Genomic DNA, 25,116 nt, shown 5'->3' with positions numbered 1-25,116 from the left:
AAATTCCTGAGAATAAAATGTGTTCTCTCGATAAAAAATAGCAAATTTATGTTTGCAAACTTGAATGCAAAATTCTTAAATTGAGATTAAAGTGCACAAAAGAGGAAAATCTCAGAACAGCTATAAAATACTAAACTGATTAGGGCATAGTTGCTTTCCTCCTTTTTAACTTTGCATGATTTGTAGTATGTGTAGCAATGTGAACACATTATAGTCTATCCAGAGTAATTAAGGAGATATTTCCTGCCAGTTGATTCTGTGGTGCCTCAGCAGGTTCACTCTTCCATATGCTGTGGGAACATTCCTCTGTGTGTAGATTATGGAATCAATATGTTCAGAAGTTAATTCAGTGCAAGGTGTTAATTATGTGTGTAACCCTCTTTACAGCTCATCACTTCTCTAACCCTCAAATGTTCTAGAAATAAATAATAAGAGCAATGAAGAATTCATATGACACTTATTTTCCTCTTTGACATTTGTTATTATATTTCCCAAATGTGAAGTGGTGAAAAGTCTCATTTATATTCCTGCTTAACAATTTGTGTTCCATTTGAGCTCACAGATAAAATTGCTGCTCTGCTTTCAGTAACTTGCATGCAATTTCAAAATTCATTTAGTCTTTTTAAAGTAAGGTAGAATAGTGATGTCCTAGGTGCAGAGTGGACACGGCTCTACTCAAGATGGGAAGTCAAATCTGCTCACTGACATCGCCCTTGCCCCCCTCTCCTAGCTGCATCTTAAAAGAATGAGCCTTTTATGAGGACATATTCACGTGTAATGTTGACATAAGGTTACATGCAATAGAGGTATGCATTGAGGGGAACTTTCCTCAGGGGGGGATTTGGAAATCAGGGCCATATTTTCCTTAGAAAATTGGGATAGAGCTAGAAAAATTCCCCAGAGTGAACATCAGTTACAATACCAGGTTTATTCTATTTCAGTTTAGGAAAAATATTGTGATTTTGAAATTATCATAACTTATCAAATACAAAGTAATTTTCCTCTTATGCACATGTGTGACTAGCAGTAATATGATTTTGGAAACGCTCTGTTATTGGCATGACAAATATCAGCTTATATTATAATACAACATTTACAGTCGATGTGATTAATGAAGATACATGTCACGGACTATAAAATAAAACAACCTACTGATTTATTTGTTTTCTCAAGAGTCATTGTGAAGACAAATTATGTATTTAGTTAAAAAAAAATTCTAGGCACAGTAAAATAATAATATAAGGAGAATTTTAAATATCCATATGAATAATGCTGATGAAAAATATTCCATAATCCTCTTTATTCAATCATATTAATTTACCAGAAAAATATTATCATTATTGCACTGTCCAAATCAAATTATAGGCAACAATGATTAAATATATCATTATAAATTAATTTCTAATTCACTATGGTAGAATTGAACATACATTTATTCTGTAATTATGTAGATGCCATGCATACATCTATAATTGCTCAGCTGTGAACAAGCATGTGTTAATAATGGACTTTACTTTTGGTTATTTTTCTTACCAGTCAATTCCCTTGTGGTAGTTGTTGCCGTTAAAGAATTGGACTTCTTCAAATGTTTTGGGGCTGGGGAGATTGCTGATGATGGAAGGGTGCATAAGAAGAAATAAATAAAGTGCTGTTGTTCCTATTACAAAACAGGAGGCAACAGGTTATACAGCAATAAAAGAAGAGACATATATTGTAACAAAATTTTTGCTCAAAAGGTAATATGCAAAAGACCAAATCATTCCAGTATCAAAATGATTTCCTTAAAATCAGTTGAGTGCATTTCATGTGGCAATGATTTGTGTTCTTATATTAGTCTTCATGATTCTATTGACCTAAACACTTCATTTAATATGAGGACACAGTCAAAGTCAAGCAGACTGGTAGATAATACAGCTAGGGGAGAACTTCAGAAATCAGGTGGTTCTGTTTCCCTCCTGTAGTCGGATGAGTGGCAAAAGTATCAAAGACATCGAGCACAATACCTGAACCTCAATTAATATTATATTCAGATCAATTAAATTAAATCAAACTATTCAAAAGATGTTGACCTGTGCAACTCTGTACAAGTTGCTGTAGTAATGATTGATGATAAATCTTGATAAGAAAAATACATTTGCTGGCCTCGATAGACTTAAAGTGTATCTGTGGACTTGAGTCAAGTAAACAGGTAATTGCAGCGTAGTGAGGGAGGTTCCATGATAAGAGCAGAGTGTTTTTCTAATACCTGAGAAAATGGGTGATTTATACTTGGGAAGTCAGTGAAGACTTCCAGGAGGAAGCATTTTTTAAGGTTGTACCTTAAAAACATGTTTCCAGTAAGGCTGAAAGAGGAGTGCAGGATTCTGGAAGGCGGCCAGTTAAATGTTCTACCCTGACAAGATGGGACAATCAAGTCTGATAGCTGAGACACTAGGCTAAACAGACTGGCTGAAAGAACCCACTGAGTGTACATATCACAGAAGGCACAAATGTCACCTCTAAACCTGAGTCAGGCCAGAAACTGAGGACCACAGCAGGAAAGGTCATGAAGGGACTGGCTCTCATAAATCAAAACTTCCTTCATGGAAAAGTTTATTTTTTTTGTAACGTGTTGCACCCAGGAGATTTTGTTGGATTTCCCAGCCCTAGGAGAGCTTGGAATGAACTATGCAAGAGGGCTGGCATAACAAAAATGATAGTAGCTGGGGATCTGGAAGCAGAGAAGATCATCAGAGAATTGTGTATGTAAAGGAAAGTAACAACAGATCTCGGGGGACCTAAGAAATCCAGAATGGGTGGCTCCTAGTGAAATGTGAGGACAAAAATTAATAAATGCCCTAAGGAGATTTAATTACTAATTGAAAAACACGTTTAAAAGGAACAAATATGGAATCAAATTATATAAAAGTAACAAAAAATATTAAAGGAGTCAGAACTGGTTAAGAACTAAATTAGACAGAAGAACTATCTCAAACACACTGAAACATTTAGACATGAAAGTTATGGGGGGCAATAGCAGTCCTGAAGAACTGATCTGATTTTCTCCTGAAAATAAAAGGAGTTCAACAAGGAGAAAATGTGAGAGGAGGAACAAAAATCTTCCAGGGAGAGGAAATCGATTAGAGGTGGAGTAGTATAGAATAGCAGCTGGAAGGGAACAGGGAATCCAGAAGGTTTCTTTCTAAATACTTTTCAGAATGGGGCCTACATAAAAATATTTAATTGATGATGAGAAAGAAGCTTGTGTTTGTGTGAGAGAGACAGAGAAAGACAGAGACAGAGAGAGACAGAGAGGGAGATTTTTGAGACACACGAGAGCTGAAAATATTAATAGGTTAACATCCCTGAGATGTTGAGATTGGATGGATCCACAGCAAAGATATAGGGATATTTTTGAATTATTGCTGAATATTTTAAAATGAATACTCTATAACCTCATTTGGTAGCATGTACAAATGTTTAGCCACCCTGATGGTCACAGAATTGCACCCAGAGCTCCCCTGGGCTACAGAAAGTCAAAGCCTTTATGCTCTGAGCCATACACCTTCACGCTGCCAGAAGCAGGAGGGATGTCAGGAGGCCTCTGAGAGGAAGGAAGGAGAAAGCAGTTTCAGCCAGGGACAGTAGACACATGGCTTGATGTTCATATGATCAGCCATAAAATCTGGGTCCATGGCCTCAAAATGTATATTTACTTTATTATTGCCTGTGCTTTCATCTATCCTTGACATTTTTTTTTTTTTTTTTTTCTTGCGTTATGCGGGCCTCTCACTGCTGTGGCCTCTCCCATTTGCGGAGCACAGGCTCCGGACGCGCAGGCTCAGCGGCCATGGCTCACGGGCCCAGCCGCTCCACGGCATGTGGGATCTTCCCGAAACGGGGCACGAACCCGCGTCTCCTGCATCGGCAGGCGGACTCTCAAGCACTGCGCCACCAGGGAAGCCCTGACATTCATTTTTATCCACTGTCTTTGATATAAATATTTTATAGAGGAAGTTTCTCACACATTGTAATGCTCTAAGAGAAACTTTGTTCTATTTTATGTATAATCAACTTCTTTTTAGTTTTACCAGAGTAAATGTACCAGGGTAAGTCAGTCAAATTGTGAGAAATCAATATTGACAATGGGAAATCTGATCTTCTAGAAGATTTAAGGCCAATGAATTATGCTTTCAGAATTATTGTGCTAAATTTAACCCTTTTGGAAATCCTCTCCTACCCTAGTGATATCAAAATCACATGACCCAGAATCATGAAGAATGCCCATGTGTCCACAGGATTCTAGTAGGACTACGGTGTCAACTTTGAGTGCCTTAAACCCAGGCCTACCCCGCTCCCTGTCAATCCCCATTCACTGCCCCACTTTTAGTTGATAGAAATTTTTTCCAGGATTCAGCAATGAGGTGGGATATTTCATCTTTCCATTCTCACCTCAGAACAACTGAGCAAATAGGGGTTTGAGGACCACTTTTACATCTCATGTTTATTGCAAGGGATGCATGGGGTCAGGTTTAAGTTATTTAAAACCAACTTTACATTAAAGGCCAGGTTCTTAGCATTTATCTGTGCCCATCCTCCAGGGAATTTACAGCCTCTGACAGGGAGTTTTGCCAACAGAAGCAATAGGAGAACAAATGAAGACTTCAGACTTCTATGACTGAATGGATTTTAAGAATTATCACAATCATTTTCACACTAAGATAGCATTTTCATAGCATATAAAATATTATCATCCAATTTCTTTAACTTGTTTGTTTTTCTTGGGAAGACCAAAACCAGCTAAAAGCTTTATCATTTCCACACTGGTAGGTCAAATATTAAAATCTAAAGGTATAAGTTATTGTCTGTAAATACAAACAGCAAAGAAGAAAACTAGATCTTTTCTTACTAACTTGTAGTGTTCTAGCAGATCTAAGAAGCAGTACTATTCAATGACAAATGATAGAAGATATGACTTAAATTTTTAGCATGATTTTACAACATAGGAATGTTTTGTTTCTTTAGTAGTCATTCCAGTGTTAGAACTGCTGTGAGGGAGTTGGTAGAAAATTAATGCACATTTTAAACAATAACAACAACAGAAGTGGTATATCTGAAAATATGTGCTGCTTTTTTTCCCTCCCTGCACATGTAACTTACTATTTTAATACAAGTTATATTCATGGAGGAAGAAAAGATTTCAACAACAAATATCTAATAGTCTGGAAATTTTGCCCACAACCTTTAAAATGGTCTACATGCTTGTATTATAAATATCTTCATCTTGGCCAGTCTTACTTATTGTGACTGTTTGTTTTGTGTTATGGTTTGTGTACTCACTGATGAAAGTGCTTCTAGTCAAAGTTGTGAATTCAAAATACAGCAACTCAATAAAAAGTTTAATTAATCAGGACATGAGCAAAGTATATATAAAGCTCTCGCATGCTGAAGAAAGTATAAAATATTCTAATTGAAAGTGTCATCTCATTGGTGAAATACTTTCACTCTCTTTTACTACATTCTTATACACTTGTCCTTCAGCACATGAGAAAATATCAAGGGAAAAAAAATGCCTGATGAGCCATAGGTGTATCAGAAAATAAGTCTAAACCATATTCATACATAATGATTATTTGGAAAACAAACAAACCACACAGGTAGAATATCTGAAGGCAATAATGACAGTGGTTCTGAAAAAAAAATCAGTTCAAGGTTGATATGCAGTGTAAAATAATTTGAATCAAGCCAAAGCCCTTTTTTATAACTTAATTCAGGAGTTAATTAGGCAAAGCCACAAAAAGTAGAAATTAAAAATCAGATATCACAACTATGACATATAAGCTCCAAGTTGTCAAAAATGTGATGTCTGTTGAACAGTTTTAAAATTGATAGATAAAAATTTAGCCCATAAGTCTAATTAAATGAGCAACTTTAGGATCTCTTTGAGGATTATGGCATAAAGATGATACACAGGGATGAAGAACAATTCAAATAATGAACTTGCATGGCTGTCTAAATATTTCACAAAGCCAAACAATCAAATACCATATGACCATGTGTTTCATGACAAAAAAAAAAAAAAAAAAAAAGAATGTAAACAGCACAGTTGGCTGTTCTTACCTGTTTTTTGTGGCCCAATTACAAGGAATTTTGGTAAGTGGTCACAAGTTTTCTCTCTGGACCAGATGTCTTTGTGTCTTTTATCATCACATGGATTCTGCAAGAAGGAAGAATAATGATTCTTACTGTGTAATGAATGCCTAGCTCTGTTCCATAAAAATTGTTCAAAAGACAGGATCAACTTCTTGCCTGATACCCTAGAACTAGGAGTTAGACCTTGTTCTGGTTCTGGTTCTTTGGTTTCTAAATTGGCACCTTCCTTTCCTTCAAGGTGAGAACTCAGCATCAAGTCGCTCCTGCCATCATCCTTCTGAGCCTTGGCTAGGTTCTAACTGCTGAGATTCCACTCTGTCCCTGAATTCATGTTTTACTTCTGAGCCTTAACTTGTCTTAACCTGAGCCTTAACTTGTCTCTACCTGGTTTAAACGTAGTTTCTCAGTTTTCTGTGCTCTGCCCTAATCATTCCTATTTTTTTTTCCCCAGTGGCTTGAAAGCCATCCTTCAACTCCAGACTTGGCCAACTTTTCCTTTACTTTTCACACTATGTGCTGTTCTCTGCTGATCCAGATAATCTCTTACTTTGGCCCTACCCCGCAAGCAGATACCATGCAGATCATTATTTCTAGCCCCTACTTCCCTCCTGAGCTCTAGACCAATATTTTAAATTGAATATGTGTCACTGTTGTATAGATATGGTGAGGAAATGCCAGACCTAACATAGCCATCTGTCCAATTTTATCCCCATCTCAACTTTCTCCTGTGCTGCTCTCCATTCCATTCCATTCAAGTGACCAGATTTATCATCCAATTCATGACACTTCTGAGAATTAAAAGAGCCCTTAAATGAAAGTGATACAATTTTTGAAATATATGTTGACTGACAAATTGGTTTTATTATATTGGTAATCAAATTAATAATTATATTCAAAAATCATTTTTACAAATAAAATTCTTTCTAAAAATATGTTGACCATTAAAACAATTATAATTTTACATTTATTATTCAAATATTAAAAATAGCATAAGATGAATAATCATTTATGGTTCACATTTATATACTTTAATCAGTTTTTTAGCCATATCTTCTCTAATATCATGCCAGGGGCCTATTACCTTTGCTGGGTTTTCAAAGCCAAGTGGTCTGGAGCATGCTGGGACATGCCCTCCAAGGTAAAGGCTGTGTTATTGTACTTTGCAACTCCTACTACTGAGATAGAAGCACAGTGCTGGATGGGCTTCTTTGGGTTTTGGACGCAGCATTCTTTTTTGCCCTAGGAAATATTGCTCTGAGTCACCGACTGGATGATGCAGAAACCTGCTAATTTTGAGTGGAACCCAGAAAAAGAAAGAGCTCTATAAGAGGTAAGACTGAGGTCCAAGCAGCCCTCCCACTTGGCCCATACATCCTGCCAGACCCATGGTACCATGGCATCTGTGGTATAAAATGACACCAAAGAGAGTTTTGGTCAAGTCCCACAAGAGAATCACAGTGTACTCCCCTAAGGTTCTGCAGCAAGGTGCTGCTGGGCCCTGGAAGAGATAATACTTGTCATGGATTTTCAAAGTGATCATGTGGCCATTAATTGGTATTGACAGACCAAGCAAGTCATAAGTTCAAGTGTACCCAGTAGCAATTCATTGTAAGATGGGGTGGTACCTCCAGAACTGATTTCAAGAAGATACAAAAGCTATAAGTTAACTTTATAAACAAGTGCCCAGACCCCATGTCACCTATCACTGTTCCACTCATGCCTCTATATCAGCTCATTCTTATAGTTTCATGGAAGGTCCTCTATAACCTGCTGATGAAGAGGGGGAAACCCTAGCTTGGTTTGTAGATAGGTTGACCCATATATTGGTAGAAGCCTAAAGTGGACGGCAGCTGCCCTACAGGCCCATTCAGGGAGGTTCCTAAAAACAAATGGTTAAGGGAAAGTGTCCAATTGGCAGAGTTCTGGACAGTGTCTCTGGCCATCCACATTTTTTCAAATAGACTAGTAGCCCAAGGTAAGGGTATAGCGGACTAATAAGCAGTGATGAATGGGTTAGCCAAGGAACTTAAAGGAGCAAGACAGGAATATTAGGGCTACTAAGTTCTAGGGAAGAGGCAGGTGGATGGACCTGTGATAGTGACCAAAACGTGTGATAATCTTTGTATTGCCCATTGATGTACACCAGAGAGTATCCAATGTAGAAGTGCTGAACAACCAAGCAGTCAGATGATTTAGCCAGTTCCCAGCGTTCCCACATGTCATGTAACCTCTGTTCTCAGCCAACCCAGTGCTGAAGAAATGGGCTTGTGAATGGAGAAGCTGTGGTAGCAAGATGGAAGCCATTCCTGGGCTTCCTTCCCCCAAGTCTGCTTTAGTTACAGCTGCTGCTGAATACCTGACCTGTCAGTAACAGAGTCCAGTTCTAAGTCCCAGAAATAGCACTCTCCTACCACTTAGTAGAAAGCTGATTATGTTGGACACTTCCATCCTTAAAAGGGCAGTGACTCATCCTGATCTCATCTGACACATATTCAGAGTATGAATTTACCTTCTCTGCTTACATAGCCTTAGCCATCATCACTATGCAAGGCCTCATGGAGTGTCTGACTCATTGACATGGTATCTCACATACTATTGCTTCAGGTAAAGGGACCGCTCTTGACAAAGTGAAGTGTGATAGTAGGCTTATGCCCATGGGAGTCACTGGTCCTATCATGCCTCACTATCCAGAGCTGCTGGCCTGATAGAGTGGTGAAAGACCGCATGAAAGATACAGTTGAAGTACCAGCTTGGAGATACATTGTACTTCTTAAATCAAAAGCTATCGGTTGGTGCTGTGTCTCCAAAAGGTAGTGGAGCTGTGTCTAGGAATTAAGGAGTAGATGTAGGAGTGGACCCATCCACCATCATTTCTAATGGCTTAATTAGAGAATTTGTGCTTTCCATCTCCACAACTTTAAGGTCTATTGGTCTAGGAGTTCTGGTTCCCAGAGGAGAGATGCTTTAGTGTGGATCACCACACTAAAAGTTGCAGCTTGTACCCATTCACTTTGGCTTTCTTGTGCCAGTAGACCATCAGGCATGGAAATGAGTTACCATCCTGATAGGGACAATTGACTCTGATCATCATGAGATGTAGAACAGCTGTTGTACAGGGAGAAATATCTTTGGCACTCAAATAATTCACTAGGTTACTTGTTGATCCTTCCGTGCCCAATTTTAATAATTGAGAAAGCAGAGACAACACAGCCTGATTAGGGTTGGGCTGGGCACCAGATCAGAGTCTACCACAGTGCACTCCTTGCTTCACAAATTAAGTTATCTTTATCCAGGCACAGCCTTCCTCTGTCATAATTCCTAGGGAAATTTACAAGAAAAGAATTAGTGAGACAAACTAGAACTGTTGCTACTGCAGTTGGTCCTGAGACTGTACCTGACCCACAAGGCCAGCCATCTAGACCAGCAGAAGTGCTAACCCCAGGTGGGGGAAATCCAGAATAGGGGATAGAGGTGGGAGAAACTGTGCACTGGTTTCAGCTTTGGAGCCAACTGCAGCAACAAGGTTGCAGTTTCTCCTAATGACCTTCCTTTTATAGGTTTCCCCAGGAATAATGCTCACAATTGTGGAAAAATTGTTCCTGGGTGAATCAGTGCAATGTGAGAAGCAAGTATAGCTATGTGGTACAAGGTATGGACAGGGGTGTGTGCCGGACTGAGTGCTTTTTCCTCCACTGAAGGAAAAACACTATCTCTGGCCAACGCAACACCTTATCCCCATTCCCACCCCACTTCCGCCCCCAGCTGGGGAGATTGAGTATTGCCCTTGGCCAATAGGAGCTACCTGACAGGAAGTCGTGCATCCCCTCCCGACACTCCAGAGGTGGCCAGTGTCCAGGGACTGACTGATACAGGGGGGTAAAAGCCTGACCAGCTTGCTTCAAGGTGAGACAACTTGTGTAATTAGCTCTCTCCCTGCAGATCCAGTCAAGGATCCAGACTTTTCCTAAGACCACATCCACGCTCTGCTTTTTCCTGTTCTACATTTTCCCTCATAAGCTTTTCCTGAAAGCGCTTTCTCAATAAATCATTGAACCAGAGCCCTATCTCAGAATTGATCCCAGTGCACTTTCCATTACCATCTTCCGTTGGAAGAACAGAGTGCAATGTAGAGAGACCAGTTATGTATGCATTGTGTGAGAATTCGCCTTGCAAAAGGTTAGGCTATAGATCTTTGATTTCTTGATGAATTCATCTATAGCAACTGTGATAAAAGGAGTTAATTACAAGCCAATAAACTCAACATTTCTTATTTTACATAAAAATTTTATTTTATTTTATTTTTACTGGTGTCTCTGTTTTCTGCAGTCTTTTATTCAGCGTTCAATCGCCAATCCTCTGTGGTCTAGCTTCAGCTTAACTGTCTAAACGTAACTTTCACTAGAGCACAGAAGGCTAAACTATCTTGTCTCCTTTTCTTCCTTCAGTAACAGAGCATCCTCTTGTTCAGTCTCTGGGTTCTCAGCTACAGACTATATTTCACAGTGTCTCTTGAATTTAGCTTTCTTCCTATGAATCATTTCAGTTTAAGGAAAGTGAGCCAAAAGGACGTAAAGTATCTTCCTAAGGATAAACTTGCTCTCCCTAGATTTTTCCTTTCCTACTTACTGCCAGCTGTAAAATGGCTACAATTGCAGCATGTGCCTTGGACTCAGAGGTGGAAGCCATACATATGTTGAACACCTGCCAACCTGGGGCCGTGGATAATCATGTGGAACAGAGCTGTCTAACTCTCGTAGACTGCTTGCCCATTTTTAGAGAGTTGTATGACGGAGAAATACATTTCTACTTTATTTAGCCACTGTAGTTTTGGAATGTCATCATTATAGCAACATTGCCTATATTCTCACTCAATGTGTTTCAAAGCACTTTGCGAGAAGGTAAAAAAAAAAACTTGTGTCAGAATGTGAATTACTGCACTTCATGCTTCAACAAGAACATCCTGTTACAGGAAAAAAAGAAGATTCTGGATGATGCAACCAGCTGCTTAGTGGTATAGGTTGTTTATATGTTGGCACAAACTTCTTGTCTCATGGCGAATCAGCAACAAATAATTCAAGCCTGTTCATGGACCACACTGAGTAGCACTGCTGTGAATTAACAACTGCCAACACCAACCTAAATCTTCATTCTACTGTATTCCCTACTATAGATATACCTGCACCTGAATCTTTGAATTATTTATCTTTCTGTGCAATGCTCTTTTTTCCCCCCACAATACAGAGTCAAAATCTTGCCAGTTCTTCTTGCTGAAGCTAATATCCACCATAAACCTTTCCTATTTATTTTGGAAGGGCAGCATAGCCCAGTTGTTAAGAGTGTGAGCTCAGGAGGGAGACTGTCTGTGTCTTAAGGAATTGTCCTAAATTCTCTGGACCTCAGATTCCTATAATAAAAAATAATGATTGATATTATCTACCTTGCATATAGGTATATATATGCATAAATATAAATATATTGCATAAATATATTAAATGAGGGGCTTCCCTGGTGGCGCAGTGGTTGAGAGTCCGCCTGCCGATGCAGGGGACACGGGTTCGTGCCCGGGTCTGGGAAGATCCGACATGCCGCGGAGCGGCTGGGCCCGTGAGCCATGGCCGCTGAGCCTGAGCGTCCGGAGCCTGTGCCCCGCAACGGTAGAGGCCACAACAGCGAGAGGCCCGCGTACCGCAAAAAAATAAAGAAAACAAACAAACAAACAAAAAATATACATATTAAATGAGTTAATATATTTAAAATGATTAAATCGTGCTCTGTAAAAGAAAATGCTCATTCTGTAATCCCACATTAACTTTTTTCTTTCCTTTGCCTAGATTAGTTAGGCAATTGGAGCAGCAGGAAGAGATTACTTTTGCTGATGGACTGGTTTCTTGCAGACAGCCATGATGAGAGCTGACTTCCTGGTGCTTGTCAGAAGCACCAGCACCTAAGGTGCCCCTCCTCACAGCCAGATGGCTGGACTTCTGGGATACCCGATAAGGAAATGGCTTGGAGTTTCTTCAGGCAAACCAGAAGCTATGGGCTGTCTTACCAGATGACCCAAAGACTCCTATATAATCCTAATTCAATTTATTTCTGGACATTCTTGCTATATGGCTACTGCAACTCTCCAATTCATTGTTTTAGCACTTGTCATCCTTCAGGGCTCAATTCAAATATCACCCCACATGAGATGTCTTCCCTGATGAGCGGAGCCAGAGCACTTCCTTTCGTTCCTGTCTCTCTGTAACAGCTTCCTGCTGTATTTTCTTCACTGCATTTCAGTACCTGAAATTATTTTATTCAAGGATATGTTTCTAGTAATAGTATATAATATGAAAACTAATAGTATAGTTGTATCTATAATAATTATATTCAACTAGAATGTAAGTGCTCTGAAGAGAAGACCTCTTGTCTTTTTTTAAAATAGATTTTATTTATTTATTTATTTATTTATTTATTTATTTTTGGCTGCTTTGGGTCTTCATTGCTGCTCATGGGCTTTCTCTAGTTGCAGCAATTGGGATTCTCATTGTTGTGGCTTCTCTTGTTGTGGAGCACGGGCTCTAGACATGTGGGCTTCAGTAGTTGTGGCACATGGGCTCAGTAGTTGTGGCTCGCGGGCTCTAGAGAGCAGGTTCAGTAGTTGTGGTGCACCGGCTCAGTTGCTCCATGGCATGTGGGATCCTCCTGGATCAGGGCTCAAACCCATGTCCCCTGCATTAGCAGGCAGATTCTTAACCACTGCACCACCAGGGAAGCCTGACCTCTCTCTTCTTGATTGCTACAATCTAATACATAAGACGTGCTTGATAATTATGGACTGAAGGATCAATTAACTGCCTTGGGATAGGCACCATAAACATTTAGTAACAAGCATAGACAGATTTTGATATATGTTTAAAAATTAACATAATATGAGCTGTGTAGATATTTTACTTCTCAAACATCCACAAAAAAATCATTCACAGTTGCCAGTGATGTTCTTCATGGTGGTTCCAGAAGCTAGGTCTTGCCATTTACTCACACCATCACTTTAGAACTTAAAATTTTTTTTCCTCATATTATCATTTAACTGCTTCATTTGCAAAGAATTTTGCTTTTCAACTGTATTTTAGATATTAAGCAATAGGAAAGCAGTTTCCATTACCTATTCCCCATATATAACTCAACAAAGAACAAATCTCAGAGTAGGTGGTCAGTTCATTTGCTCAAATGGTTTCTTTATGCTCAGCAAAGTGGATGAGCAAACTGATCAATTATTCAGTGCCACTGTTGAAAGTCAAAGCCTTTTGTGAGACCTCTCTTCATTCTGTAGGCTCAACTAGACCAATTTTATTCTTTATTGCAATACACATGTTTTTGCCATTCAAATTTCTGCCACTACTGAGCCCACGTGCTGCAACTACTGAAGCCTGTGTGCCTAGATCCCGTGCTCCACAATGAAGAGTAGCTCCCACTCGCCACAACTAGAGAAAGCCCACATGCAGCAACGAAGACCCAACGCAGCAAAAAAAAAAAAAAAAAAAAAAAACTTTCACAGAAATAGGCAGATTGATAAGATTTGGAAAGAGTTTCCTTTGACTTTAACACACTGAACATGGATAAACACTTATTTTGGTAGACAAAGACACTAGTTATTTTAGTTGTACTTTCCCAGGAAGTTATACTGAGAGGAGTAAACTATCAAATAAAATTACCTGGTTGCTAAGATGTTATAATACTTGCTGTTCCAAATGTTTTTGTTATTAACTATTCAATTTACATTACTTCAGTTTTTCCAGTAGGTATCTTATAATTGGTGGCATTTGTATACGTCAATCTAGGCAGACTTTTCTTTTTTAATTAATTAATTAATTTATTTATTTTTGGCTGCACTGGGTCTTTGTTTCTGCACAAGGGCTTTCTCTAGTTGTGGTGCACGGGGGCTACTCTTCGTTGTGGTGTGCGTGCTTCTCATTGTGGTGTCTTCTCTTGTTGCAGAGCACAGGCTATAGGCGTGTGGGCTTCAGTAGTTTTGGTGCATGGGCTCAGTAGTTGTGGCTCGCAGGCTCTAGAGCTCAGGCTCAGTAGTTGTGGCGCATGGGCTTAGTTGCTCTGCGGCATGTGGGATCTTCCCGGACCAGAGTTTGAACCCATGTCCCCTGCACTGGCAGGTGGATTCTTAACCACTGCACCACCAGGGAGGTCCCTAGGCAGACTTTTTTTTAAACTGCATTCCTTCTATTTTATGCTATTTTAGGGCTATCCGGGTGCCCATATTTCTTCATTTATGTCTTTTCTTAGCATGTTTTCCCTTGTATCTGTTTAATCATAACTTTAATAATAGGATGTTTGCATTTCCTATTTTATATTCTGAAAATGTTTGTTTAGACTTTTCCTACTCTGACTTTCCTTATATGGTCTGAATAACAGCTAACATAATATCTAAGTTTTATTGATCACCTTCTATATTCCAGGCACTTGCTTGACATAGATTATTTCTAATCCTCAAAGCAACCTGGCAAGACAGATATTATTATCCATTCTTTATAGCTGAGGAAGCTGAGATGCAAGGTGTTTTATTTAGGTCATGCTGAAGGTGACACAGCACATTAGTTTCAGATTTGAAATCCAAAGCTGGGATTGTCTCTGCAGTTAAATTGTGTGTGTGTGTGTGTGTGTGTGTGTGTGTGTGTGAGACGGCAAGAGAGAGAGAGGATCCTGCAATGATTATGAAAAAAAATGATACATTTGCATGCACTTTCATACTTTGCTCCATTGTTACGGTTTTAATTCTAAAGTTCAGAAAGTTACAAAGCAATTATATCCCTATCTGATTGTTCCCCACATATCTGAAACTGTTACACAAAGTAATTTACTGTTTTTAGTATCTAGCGTTATAGATATATTGAAACTTTGAAAATATTCTGTTAAAACTGCTTTAGGCAGTGTATATGATAACAGTGCCAGTGTAGTGAAAATGCATGTAACTAGCTCTCACACAGGTAAAGGGTATGCAAGTGGTTTTTTTACATGGAATATATGATGAGGTGAGGCAGATTTACTTTTTTTTTTTTTTTTTTTCGGTACGTGGGCCTCTCACTGTTGTGGCCCCTCCCGTTGCGGAGCACAGGCTCCGGACGCGCAGGCTCAGCGACCATGGCTCACGGGCCCAGCCGCTCCGCAGCATGTGGGATCCTCCTGGACTGGGGCACGAACCCGCGTCCCAGATTGACTTTTAAGTAGACATCAGCAAAATGGACAGGAGATTCCCTGAGGTTATGAACCACACTTAGAAAGGGCAGTAAATTCTGATGACATCATGTTACGTAGAAGGGTATGAGCACTCAGATTCTCCCTCTCTGAGTAAAAATTACAAATTCACAATCAAGCTAAAAACACATACCAAAAATAAAAATCACACTACTGACCTTATCCTGAAGTTCATATTTTTGTAGGAGACATGAAGATAACTTTGGTTCTCATTAGATCTGGTTATTCCAACCTACCTGCCTTTTCTCTACTAAGAATCTGCTCTGCTCAGTGCTTCTGCACATCCTTCCCTGAGAACACCATGGAATTATCAGTTAGACTGATTATCCCCTCTCAAGTCATGTGCCTTTTCCAGATAACGAGGAGATCTCTAGACCTTAATAGCTGAAGCATTAAAAATGCCCAGTGCTCATGGTAGAAGGATTATTTTGTTAATTAGAAACATTCCCAGGTTACTGGCTTTCTCTCTATTCCCCCTGCTTGCTCTCTGCTGTTCTGACCTCACTGTTTAATGGAGAATGCTACGAAAGGTGTTTTTGTTTGATTTTTTAAATTCTTCTGCTTCCTACTATCTGGATGTGTTGTGTTAAATTTTCTTCTGCTTATTAATTTTGGCGTGTACATGTCTTTAAGCAAAATCCTTTTCCAGATCTGCATTATACAAGCTGGTGACTTTCAGTTTTTGGTCTCTCAATGTCATTTAAGCTTAATACAATCCACGGACACTGATGAGGAATTTTAATAGGTTAGGGATGTGTATTCTCAGTGCTTCAATCAGAAAATCCATATGGAGAAACTCTGAGACACACACCATCCTTACAGAGACTCGACTCTACCTGTACACCATGTAAGCTAGGGAGTCCTTCAGCTCCTTGGAAACGCCTTTCCTTTCTGCGTGCACTGATCTGTAATGAATGCTCTCTCCACAGAACTCCTGTAGCGCTTGATAGTCTGATTCATACTCAGACTTCTCTACCAAAGTACTCTGATTACAGAGGCACATAAATGCCAACCTCTGGGGGTGGAAGTGGGTGAAAGGGACCTGTGGTTCATGTGTGGATCCGGGGTAATAGTGCCACGAGAGTTGCTTTAAGCACAAACTACCTCTGATTTATCCTAAACCCCTATGCATTCTTCACCATATTACACCACCTTTATTTCAATAAAAGTATACTATTTGTATTTTCCCATGAAATAGTCTCAAAAGCAAAACTGACCCCAGGAGAAGGTGACAAGTTTACTCTGTAGCTCTGGGTATCTTCAAACAGATAACTGCACACTCTCGCATACAATACCTTATATTATTACTTACTGTTATAAGAATATCGTGTCAGGGAATCTGGATAACCAACTCAATGAAAGAAACTGTATTTTTAAACTCTTATTAATAGGTTGGTCTCATATAATGTATTCGCTCATAGTATGACATTTTTAGTATGACATTAAAGTTATCAGGCATTTCTATAGGGCACATACAAAAAATTCAGTTTTTTATTGTTATACTTGGATTAGGGGTTCAAAATATACATATTTTATGATGATTTTGATTCATAAAGTTTGAAAGTATTATAACAATTTACATTTTATTTTATTTTATTTTATTTTATTTTATTTTATGAGCTACCTGCAAGTAGTTTTTCCATGACGAAACCTCAGTAAGTTACTTGTGTGGAGAATTTGACACCTGACAAGATCATATTTGCAACTGATTGATGGGAAAAGGAAAATCCATGACTTATGTCACCATTTCTAGATGTCAGAATGTCTGACAGCCTTGTGTAATCAAAACAGTAAAGTGCTTTCTTGTAAATTAAAGAATTAAAATTGTGAGGAATTACCTGAATATTTGGGAAGCATTTCTGAAAGGTTTAAATACTATTCTGAGTTAAGAAGAGAAATGTAACCACATGGTGATTAGGAAAAATATGTCAGATGATGATGAAGTCTGTACCTCTGCTCTGACCCTGTGAAGCGATAAAAACCATTCTGGCTATTTCACTGGAAAAGCTAAAAGATGAAAAAATGGAAGTGAAGAATATGAAATTATAGAACTCTTATTTATTTCCCCAGCTGTGGGGGTAATTACGTATCAGAGTTCCTTTAATCTCAGCATCTCACCCACAAACAATTTCTAACACTTCTCAGAAGGTCTCACTTTCTTCCACAGCCATGAAACTGTTTAGGGCTTCCCTCTCTCATAGTTAGATTATTATCCTAACTTTAGCTCCTCCTGTTCTTACCTGTCATGGAAATAAAAGCTTCTGGTATAATGTTTTTGGCCAACACTTAAAAAAATTATTTCCCTCTCATCTTCAGAACACACAGATAGTTGCTCCTTGTTGCCTATCGAACCCAAACTGCTCTGGTAGTTCTCAAAGCTTTCCTGACTGGCTTGTATCTGTTCCTCGAGGTTTCGTCCCATTACATGCCTACTCTTCCCCAGGAAGCAAGCGTGCCACTGTTACTGTTCCTTGTGCACACACATCCCTCTGCTTTTGCTCATCCGTTCGTGAGGTTTTAATGACAGTAGCTACGGTACTACACTAGGTTCTAGGTTACAAACACGAATGAATAAACAGTCTCACTCCTTAAGGATTGCATGAGCTGGTGTATGACAAGCACAAGTGTCTGCAATATCATAAGGTAAGTGCAATAACAGAGTGATAAATAAGGTATAGAGTGGAAAAGAGAGGAAAAAATATGAAGACAAATTTTTGATGTCATTTTGTTCACATAACCAGACGCTATTATGGTTTGTAAATTACACGAAGGCAAAGACCTTTCTTTTTATTATGTAGGTACTTCAGAAGCATAGGTTGCAATAACTCACACTGAATAGCCCATCAGATTCTTCAGAGGTCACAAGGTATTCCTGATATTTCATTCTACACAGACAGTCGATGGTAGAACTAGATTTATTTTTCTAAATGTAAAACTACCATCTTGGTGTGGTTGGGACTACACTGGCTTAGAAATAAGGCAGCTTGAGCTTTAGTCCTGACTTGTTCCCTAATAAGCCATGTGACTTAGAACAAGACATTTCACCTCCTTAAGTGTCTAAAATGAGTAAGTTGGGCTAGATGTCCCTAACTTCTCCTGCTCTTACAATCTGTAATTCTCTGCATCAGCATTCCTTCAATAGACACAAACTAATAGAATCTACAGTGTGTATGTCACTAGACCTTGTGATATGTTTATGTCACAGACGTTCAAATCTCGTCGTCTCTAAGCTGGAGTTGGATGATTTCACAGCTACAATCAACTAAGGTGCTAACTCCCTAAGGTCAGCACACTGTGGCTTTACTTCCCTACTTCTTTAATCCTGGAGACACTGGCCTGGAAAGAGAGAAACTGCAGCTCTTTTTTTGACCATAGTCTTGGTCACACAGGCAAGCAGGAAACCACATCACCCTTGGCATGTTTATTGATAGTGAGACTCTGGAGTGACTGACTGAAGATTGAGACTGAGCTAACCTGACAGCTTGAGAGCTTAAAAGCATTGATTAGTGAATGTGCAAGAATCTGACCTTCCAACTGCCTCCATGTTGTGGTTTTGGTTTCTATAATAAGAGGTTAAAAAAAAAAAAAAAAAAGAGGACACCTTATTCTTTTATGCTTTGTAGTGATTATTCTACCCAAACAAAAAGGGACATGAATTAACAGAAACCCATGAGTATAATTTTAAGAATCTTACACACCAGGGACTATACTGAGGAGGATATACTCTAGGGATAGAGTTCCGTGTGTGTCCTCCGCACATATTCTCATATTAAACAACTCCGAAAGACTCCACTTCCAGTGAAGGGTGCACATACACTCTGCATTGTACTTACCATGCTGTCCATTGACAGATATTCATATTGCACTTTTTAATTAGGTGACAAAGCACTTTTCACATATATGGTAGTTGGTGCTAATGAAAATTTACATAAGGAACCAAAGGAAATTAAATAGATGTTAAGATTATCATTTTGCACATTTTCTTTTTATTTGTGGTAATAAAAAAGTGTGAATTGAAAATCTAAGGAAAGATAACTTTTTAAAAGTGAAATGCACTAAATAAAAAGGCATGTTTATAAATACAATAAAGTACCTGCGACATTTAATTTAGAGAATGTATAGCAATGGCAGTGACACATAATATTAACCGATCCTAACTCTGTAGGGTTGTGATGAATGGACTATAAAACATTTAATTAGGGCTTCCCTGGTGGCGCAGTGGTTGAGAGTCCGCCTGCCGGTGCAGGGGACACGGGTTCGTGCCCCAGTCCGGGAAGATCCCACATGCCGCGGAGCGGCTGGGCCCGTGAGCCATGGCCGCTGGGCCTGCGCGTCCGGAGCCTGTGCTCCGCAACGAGAGAGGCCACAACAGTGAGAGGCCCGCGTACTGCAAAAAAACATTTAATTAGTGTTGGTTATGCTTAAATGCTTTTTGTAAAATTAAATTCATGTTGTATAAAGGACTTGATGATAACGCCTTTAGCTGTTTTACTTGATGTTATAAATACAAATATGAGAAGAGGAGAAAACCACCAGGGAAAGGAACTCAAAAGTATTATGCACTTTATCTTTACCTGATCATTTGCAGTTTTCTGACACCCTTTATGACTGGCAAAGTTTATCAGATTTGTTTCAGTAAAGTCTACTGTTCTCAAAATCTCATGTATGTGAATAATTCCCTGTTCAATTTAACTGCTATTTTGCTTTCTATTCCTTGTTTTCTTTCTTAAATATATTTGAGAATATATGGTGCTTTTGTTAATGGGAAATGTTTGCAACTTTATTTTTCAGTCAAAAGAAACCATATAGGGCTTCCCTGGTGGCACAGTGGTTAAGAATCCGCCTGCCAATGTGGGGGACACGGGTTCGAGCCCTGGTCTGGGAAGATCCCACATGCCGTGGAGCAACTAAGCCCATGCACCACAGCTACTGAGCACACGTGTCACAACTACTGAAGCCCACATGTCTAGAGCCCGTGCTCCACAACAAGAGAAGTTGCCACAGTGAGAAGCCCACACACCACAAAAAAGACACAACACAGCCTAAAAGAAAGAAAAAAAAAAGAATAAATAAAACGAATAAATTTAAAAAAAGAAACCATATAAAGGATATAATTCATGTGATAAAGCAGGAGTCTTTTAGTAAACATTTACTCTTGAGTGTTACTTAAATACTCTTATAATAAGCTTTTTTGATAATAGACATATATATGACAACAACAATAACAAAAATCTGTGAACTCTCTGAAGCCTCTTCTGATTAATTGTATCATTTATTAAGAACTCCCTAGGAATTTACCTCTATGATGCTATTCAAAATTAAAATAGTCACACTCACAAATGTTTTATTTGTGTATGTATATGTTCTCATGTCTTCCAAAGTGACATAGTTCTCAAGGAATAATTCTACTTTCTCATTCTAATTTTCATTTATACCCCCAATCAACTAGCACAGTATTTCATATTTAACAAGCATTTGATCATCATATTTAAAATCATCATAATGAGAACCTACTGTACAACATACGGAACTCTACTCAATACTCTGTGGTGATCTAAATGGGAAGGAAATCTAAAAAAGAGCAGATATATGTATATGTATGACTGATTCACTTTGCTGTACAGCAAGAAACTAACACAACATTGTAAAGCAACTATACTCCAATAAAAATTAATAAAAAACAAATAAAGTAAAATAAAATAAAATAATCATATTAACCAAACCTTATTGGAGCTGGCATGTCTTTGATTATATTCATTCCCTAACAAAATGAACGGTGTCACTGATACCAAAAATATCAATAAATACAATTCTTTATTTTTAAAAAAACTCACACAATATTAAGAAATACAAATTCTTCATTAAAAAAGCATTTTTTTTTTTATGAAGGAAAAGAAAGAGTAGAGCTTGGGGTCATTGACTCATTTTTTAGATCATCTGTCTGCCACATTTGTTAAGTTGCTTACTTTTTATTGTTACTGTAACCATGAATTATAGATATCTTATAAATAAACATGTGTGAAAAAAGAATTGATTTACTGTCAATGATTTATCAATTTTATAAGTATGTGAGCACTTCTGAGTAACTACCACTTATGGGAGACAAAGCTTTGCCTTTATGAAATTCAACATCTACGTGGTGTGACTATATACACTACAGGAACTATGTCTTTATCTATTTATTCGTCTACTTAATATATACACCAAACTTATAGCTGGCCAAGCTGCTGAATAAATCATCAAAATAAAGTATGACTTACTGTAGCAGTTTTAAAACACATTTTGAAATATATAGCAGTGAATAAGAATAACAAGGAAATGTTCTGCTGACTTTGAGAGAAAATATTGCATTTTGTTCTTCTTCACATTCTCAAGAGCAACTAGCCTTGCCTTATACATAGTAGATGCTCAATAAACATATGGTGGATGAATTCCTGACCATATAGACACAGAGGGGCACGTAACATGAATTATGGAATAGAAACACAGGAGATTGAGAGAGGATGGTAAAAAGTCTGTTTTGCAGTGATTTCTCATTAATGAGGATGCTAGCCCTCTACTGACTACTTAGCAGGAGACCATATGATCTGCTCTCTGCAGCCAGCTTATTGATTATGTGGGTCAATGTAATCTGATGCATAAAGAACCGAGAAAGTGGAAGGTGGCATTTTCCTAGATAAATGGTAAGAAGCAGCTCGTTTACATTTTCATGCACTAAGGCTCAGTAGCTCCCACATAGAGTTGAATTATTCATAAAAGCAATCCTAAAACTGACAATTCCTTCTTTATTAATAGATATGATCCTAGCAAAAGATTAGATTAAAAAAATGCACGAGGACATCTTAAAGATAGAATCTGTAGGAGCATGAAGTAAAAGCTGCTTTTCCCTTTTTTATTTAGACTATCTGTGTTGTACACACACATATCAGGGTGTAGTTCTACGCTCTTAGATTATGGTGGTCCTTAGTTTCTATCTTCCTAGATACCCAACACCTAACCATTTTACTGCTAGTTAGTGCCCACACTAAATGCAAGTCAAAGTGATTAGCTCTGAGAAAAAACCAACAATAAAACAACATCCTCAATGCAAAACTTCCAAACTGACTGACCAACTAACAAAATCCCAGAAAAACAAATCCAAAATGCCAACACTTAATCCATAAAACAAATAAAAAATATTATTGAAGAGAATGAAACTATTGGATAAAAAAGAAGTTTGCATTAAATGACAGTTTTAGTATCTCCAGCAGAGTTCCTAACACAAACTCGGCACTCATAAATTGCTAGTTTCTTTTCTTTCAGCCCAGGAGAGAATGTGAAATGTGCAGTGTTACCTGCCAGAGAGGGTCTTTCTGCTCAGGGAAGAGCTCAAAGTACTTGTGGGCTAGTTGCACTGGAGGCAGAGTTTGCAATTTCAGGTTGGTCCAGCTCTGTGCGAAGTTGGCCAAGTTCACAAAGGTGTACAGCCCTAGGCGGTCATTCCCATAGTTTGACAAATGGGTCATGAAAATGCTGATCTGAAAAATAAATAAAAATGACCATAAATATCATACGCATATGCTCAAAAGTGGCATAGAAGCTCTAGGAAGTACTTCACCTAAACGCTGAATTTCATGAGAAGTACAATTATCATTTCAGGTGGGGTGTTATGGACGGAATTGTGTACACCTCACCCACATTCATATGTTGAAACTGTAACTCCCAATGTGACTGTATTCAAAGATAGGTTCTTTAAGGAGGTACTTAAGCTTAAGTGAAGTCATAAAGGTGGGACCCTAATCTGATAATTCTGATGCCCTTATAAAAACAGACAACACAGTGCATTCCCTCCCTCTCTCTTTCTCTTTCTCCCTCTCTCTCTGTCTCTTTCTTTCTCTATCCCTCCCCCGTGCAATGCACAGAAAAGAGGCCAATTGGGAACACAGCCAGAGGGTGGCTGTCTTTAAGTCAGGAAGAGAAGTCTCACCGGAAACTGAATTTTCTGGCACCTCGATCACGGACTTCTAGCCTCCAGAACTGTGAGAAAATAAATGTCCGTTGTTTAAACCACCCGGTCTGTGGTGTCTTATTATGGCAGCTTGCAAAGACTAATACAGGTAGAAAGCCACACATTTGATTTCTATTTCAAAGTCACTCTTAAGCTCACTCTTAAAATAAAAATTGAAATTGGGATTGGCATCCCCTCACTGCCCATTAAAAGTATAGTATTACTTTACATATCAGTTTTTTCCCCCATTGTGGAATCAAAACTATCAAATCCAATAATCTAATAACTCCCAACCTAGAGAAAAACCAGAATTAGACCAGTTCTAAAATTTAAAAAACTGTTCCAGACCTTTTTTGGTATAGATATGTATACAGGTTGAAATGAAATCAAACTCAAGAAAACTTGTTTGTTTTTATTTTGTGTGTGTGTGTGTGGTCTAATGACTCATGAGTATGAAACGTACAGTGTGGGGAATACAGTCAATAAATATTTAATATTTTTGTATGGTGATAGACGGTAACTAGACTTATCATGGTGGTCATTTTTAAATGTATAGAAATAATGAATCAATATATTGTGAACCAGGAACTAATATAGTGTGGTAGGCCAATTATACCTCAAAAACAAACAAACAAACAAATATACAAACTCATAGAAAAAGAGATCAGATCTGTGGCTACCAGAGCCGGTGGCGGGTAGTGGGTACTGGGGGAGGGGGAATTGGATGAAGGCAGTCAAAAGGTACAACCTTCCAGTTACAAGCTAAATAACTATGAGGGATGTGATGCACAATATGATAAAGATAATGAAAACTGCTCTATGTTATATATGAAAGTTGGTAAGAGAGGAAATTCTAAGTTCTCATCATAAGGAGAAAATATTTCTTTGCTAATTTCTTTTTTTTTTTTTTTTTTTTTTGCGGTACGCGGGCCTCTCACTGTTGTGGCCTCTCCCGTTGTGGAGCACAGGCTCTGGACGCGCAGGCTCAGTGGCCATGGCTCATGGGCCCAGCCGCTCCGCGGCATGTGGGATCTTCCCGGACTGGGGCACGAACCCGTGTCCCCTGCACCGGCAGGCGGACTCTCAACCACTGCGCCTCCAGGGAAGCCCTCTAATTTCTTTAATCCTGTATCTGTATAAAATGATGGATGGTCACTAAACTTATTGTGGTCATCATTTCATAATGTATGTTAAGTCAAATCATTGTGCTGTACACCTTAAACTTATACACTGCTGTATGTCAATTATATCTCAATAAAACTAGAAGAAAAAAATAATAGAGCATAAGAATTAAAAAAAACAACACTGTGATAAGGTAGTGTAAGTCAAAGGTATCAGGTTCATGGAATGCCCTTTACTAGAATGCTGAAAAGGATCCTCCGAGGAAAGTCCATTAAGATGATTAAAGATACTCCTCACCAAGGTTGAAGGTGGGGAAGAGAGTGGGAGAACTTGGCCTATTCCCCATAAATATCACCTAAAAAGTATATAGCGCTTACTATGTTCTAGGCATAAATCTAAGCCCTTTACTTGTATGAAATGATTAAGTCCTCACAACAATCTTATAAGGTAGGTACAGTTATTGTCCCCTTCTACAGATGAAGAAACTGAGGCACAGTGAAATAATTTGTTCAAGTTTCACATCTAGTCAATGGCAGAGCAGAATTTAAAACCTAGGCAAATCTGACACATGATATATCTGAAACCTTCACCCAAATAGTTTTATGTATAGAGTTTGACATCCA

At 38.5% G+C, this 25,116-nt stretch overlaps 1 protein-coding gene across 1 annotated transcript in view; it reads right to left on the bottom strand.

The window, feature by feature from the left end:
• The window catches only part of LOC103087464 (bifunctional heparan sulfate N-deacetylase/N-sulfotransferase 4), a 281,711-nt gene that overhangs the window by 25,423 nt on the left and 231,172 nt on the right, over positions 1-25,116 (bottom strand). The window contains exons 7-9 of the mRNA XM_007454855.1: positions 22,719-22,901; positions 6,100-6,196; positions 1,534-1,657 (exon numbers count right to left, since the gene is read on the bottom strand). Coding sequence (XP_007454917.1) covers positions 1,534-1,657; positions 6,100-6,196; positions 22,719-22,901 — 404 coding nt within the window. The remainder of the gene's footprint in view (positions 1-1,533; positions 1,658-6,099; positions 6,197-22,718; positions 22,902-25,116) is intronic.

The sequence above is a fragment of the Lipotes vexillifer genome, unplaced genomic scaffold (assembly GCF_000442215.2).
Source record: "Lipotes vexillifer unplaced genomic scaffold, Lipotes_vexillifer_v1.1 scaffold577, whole genome shotgun sequence".
Taxonomy (NCBI): Eukaryota; Metazoa; Chordata; class Mammalia; order Artiodactyla; family Lipotidae; genus Lipotes; species Lipotes vexillifer.
This window is presented reverse-complemented; position numbering and strand designations above follow the sequence as displayed.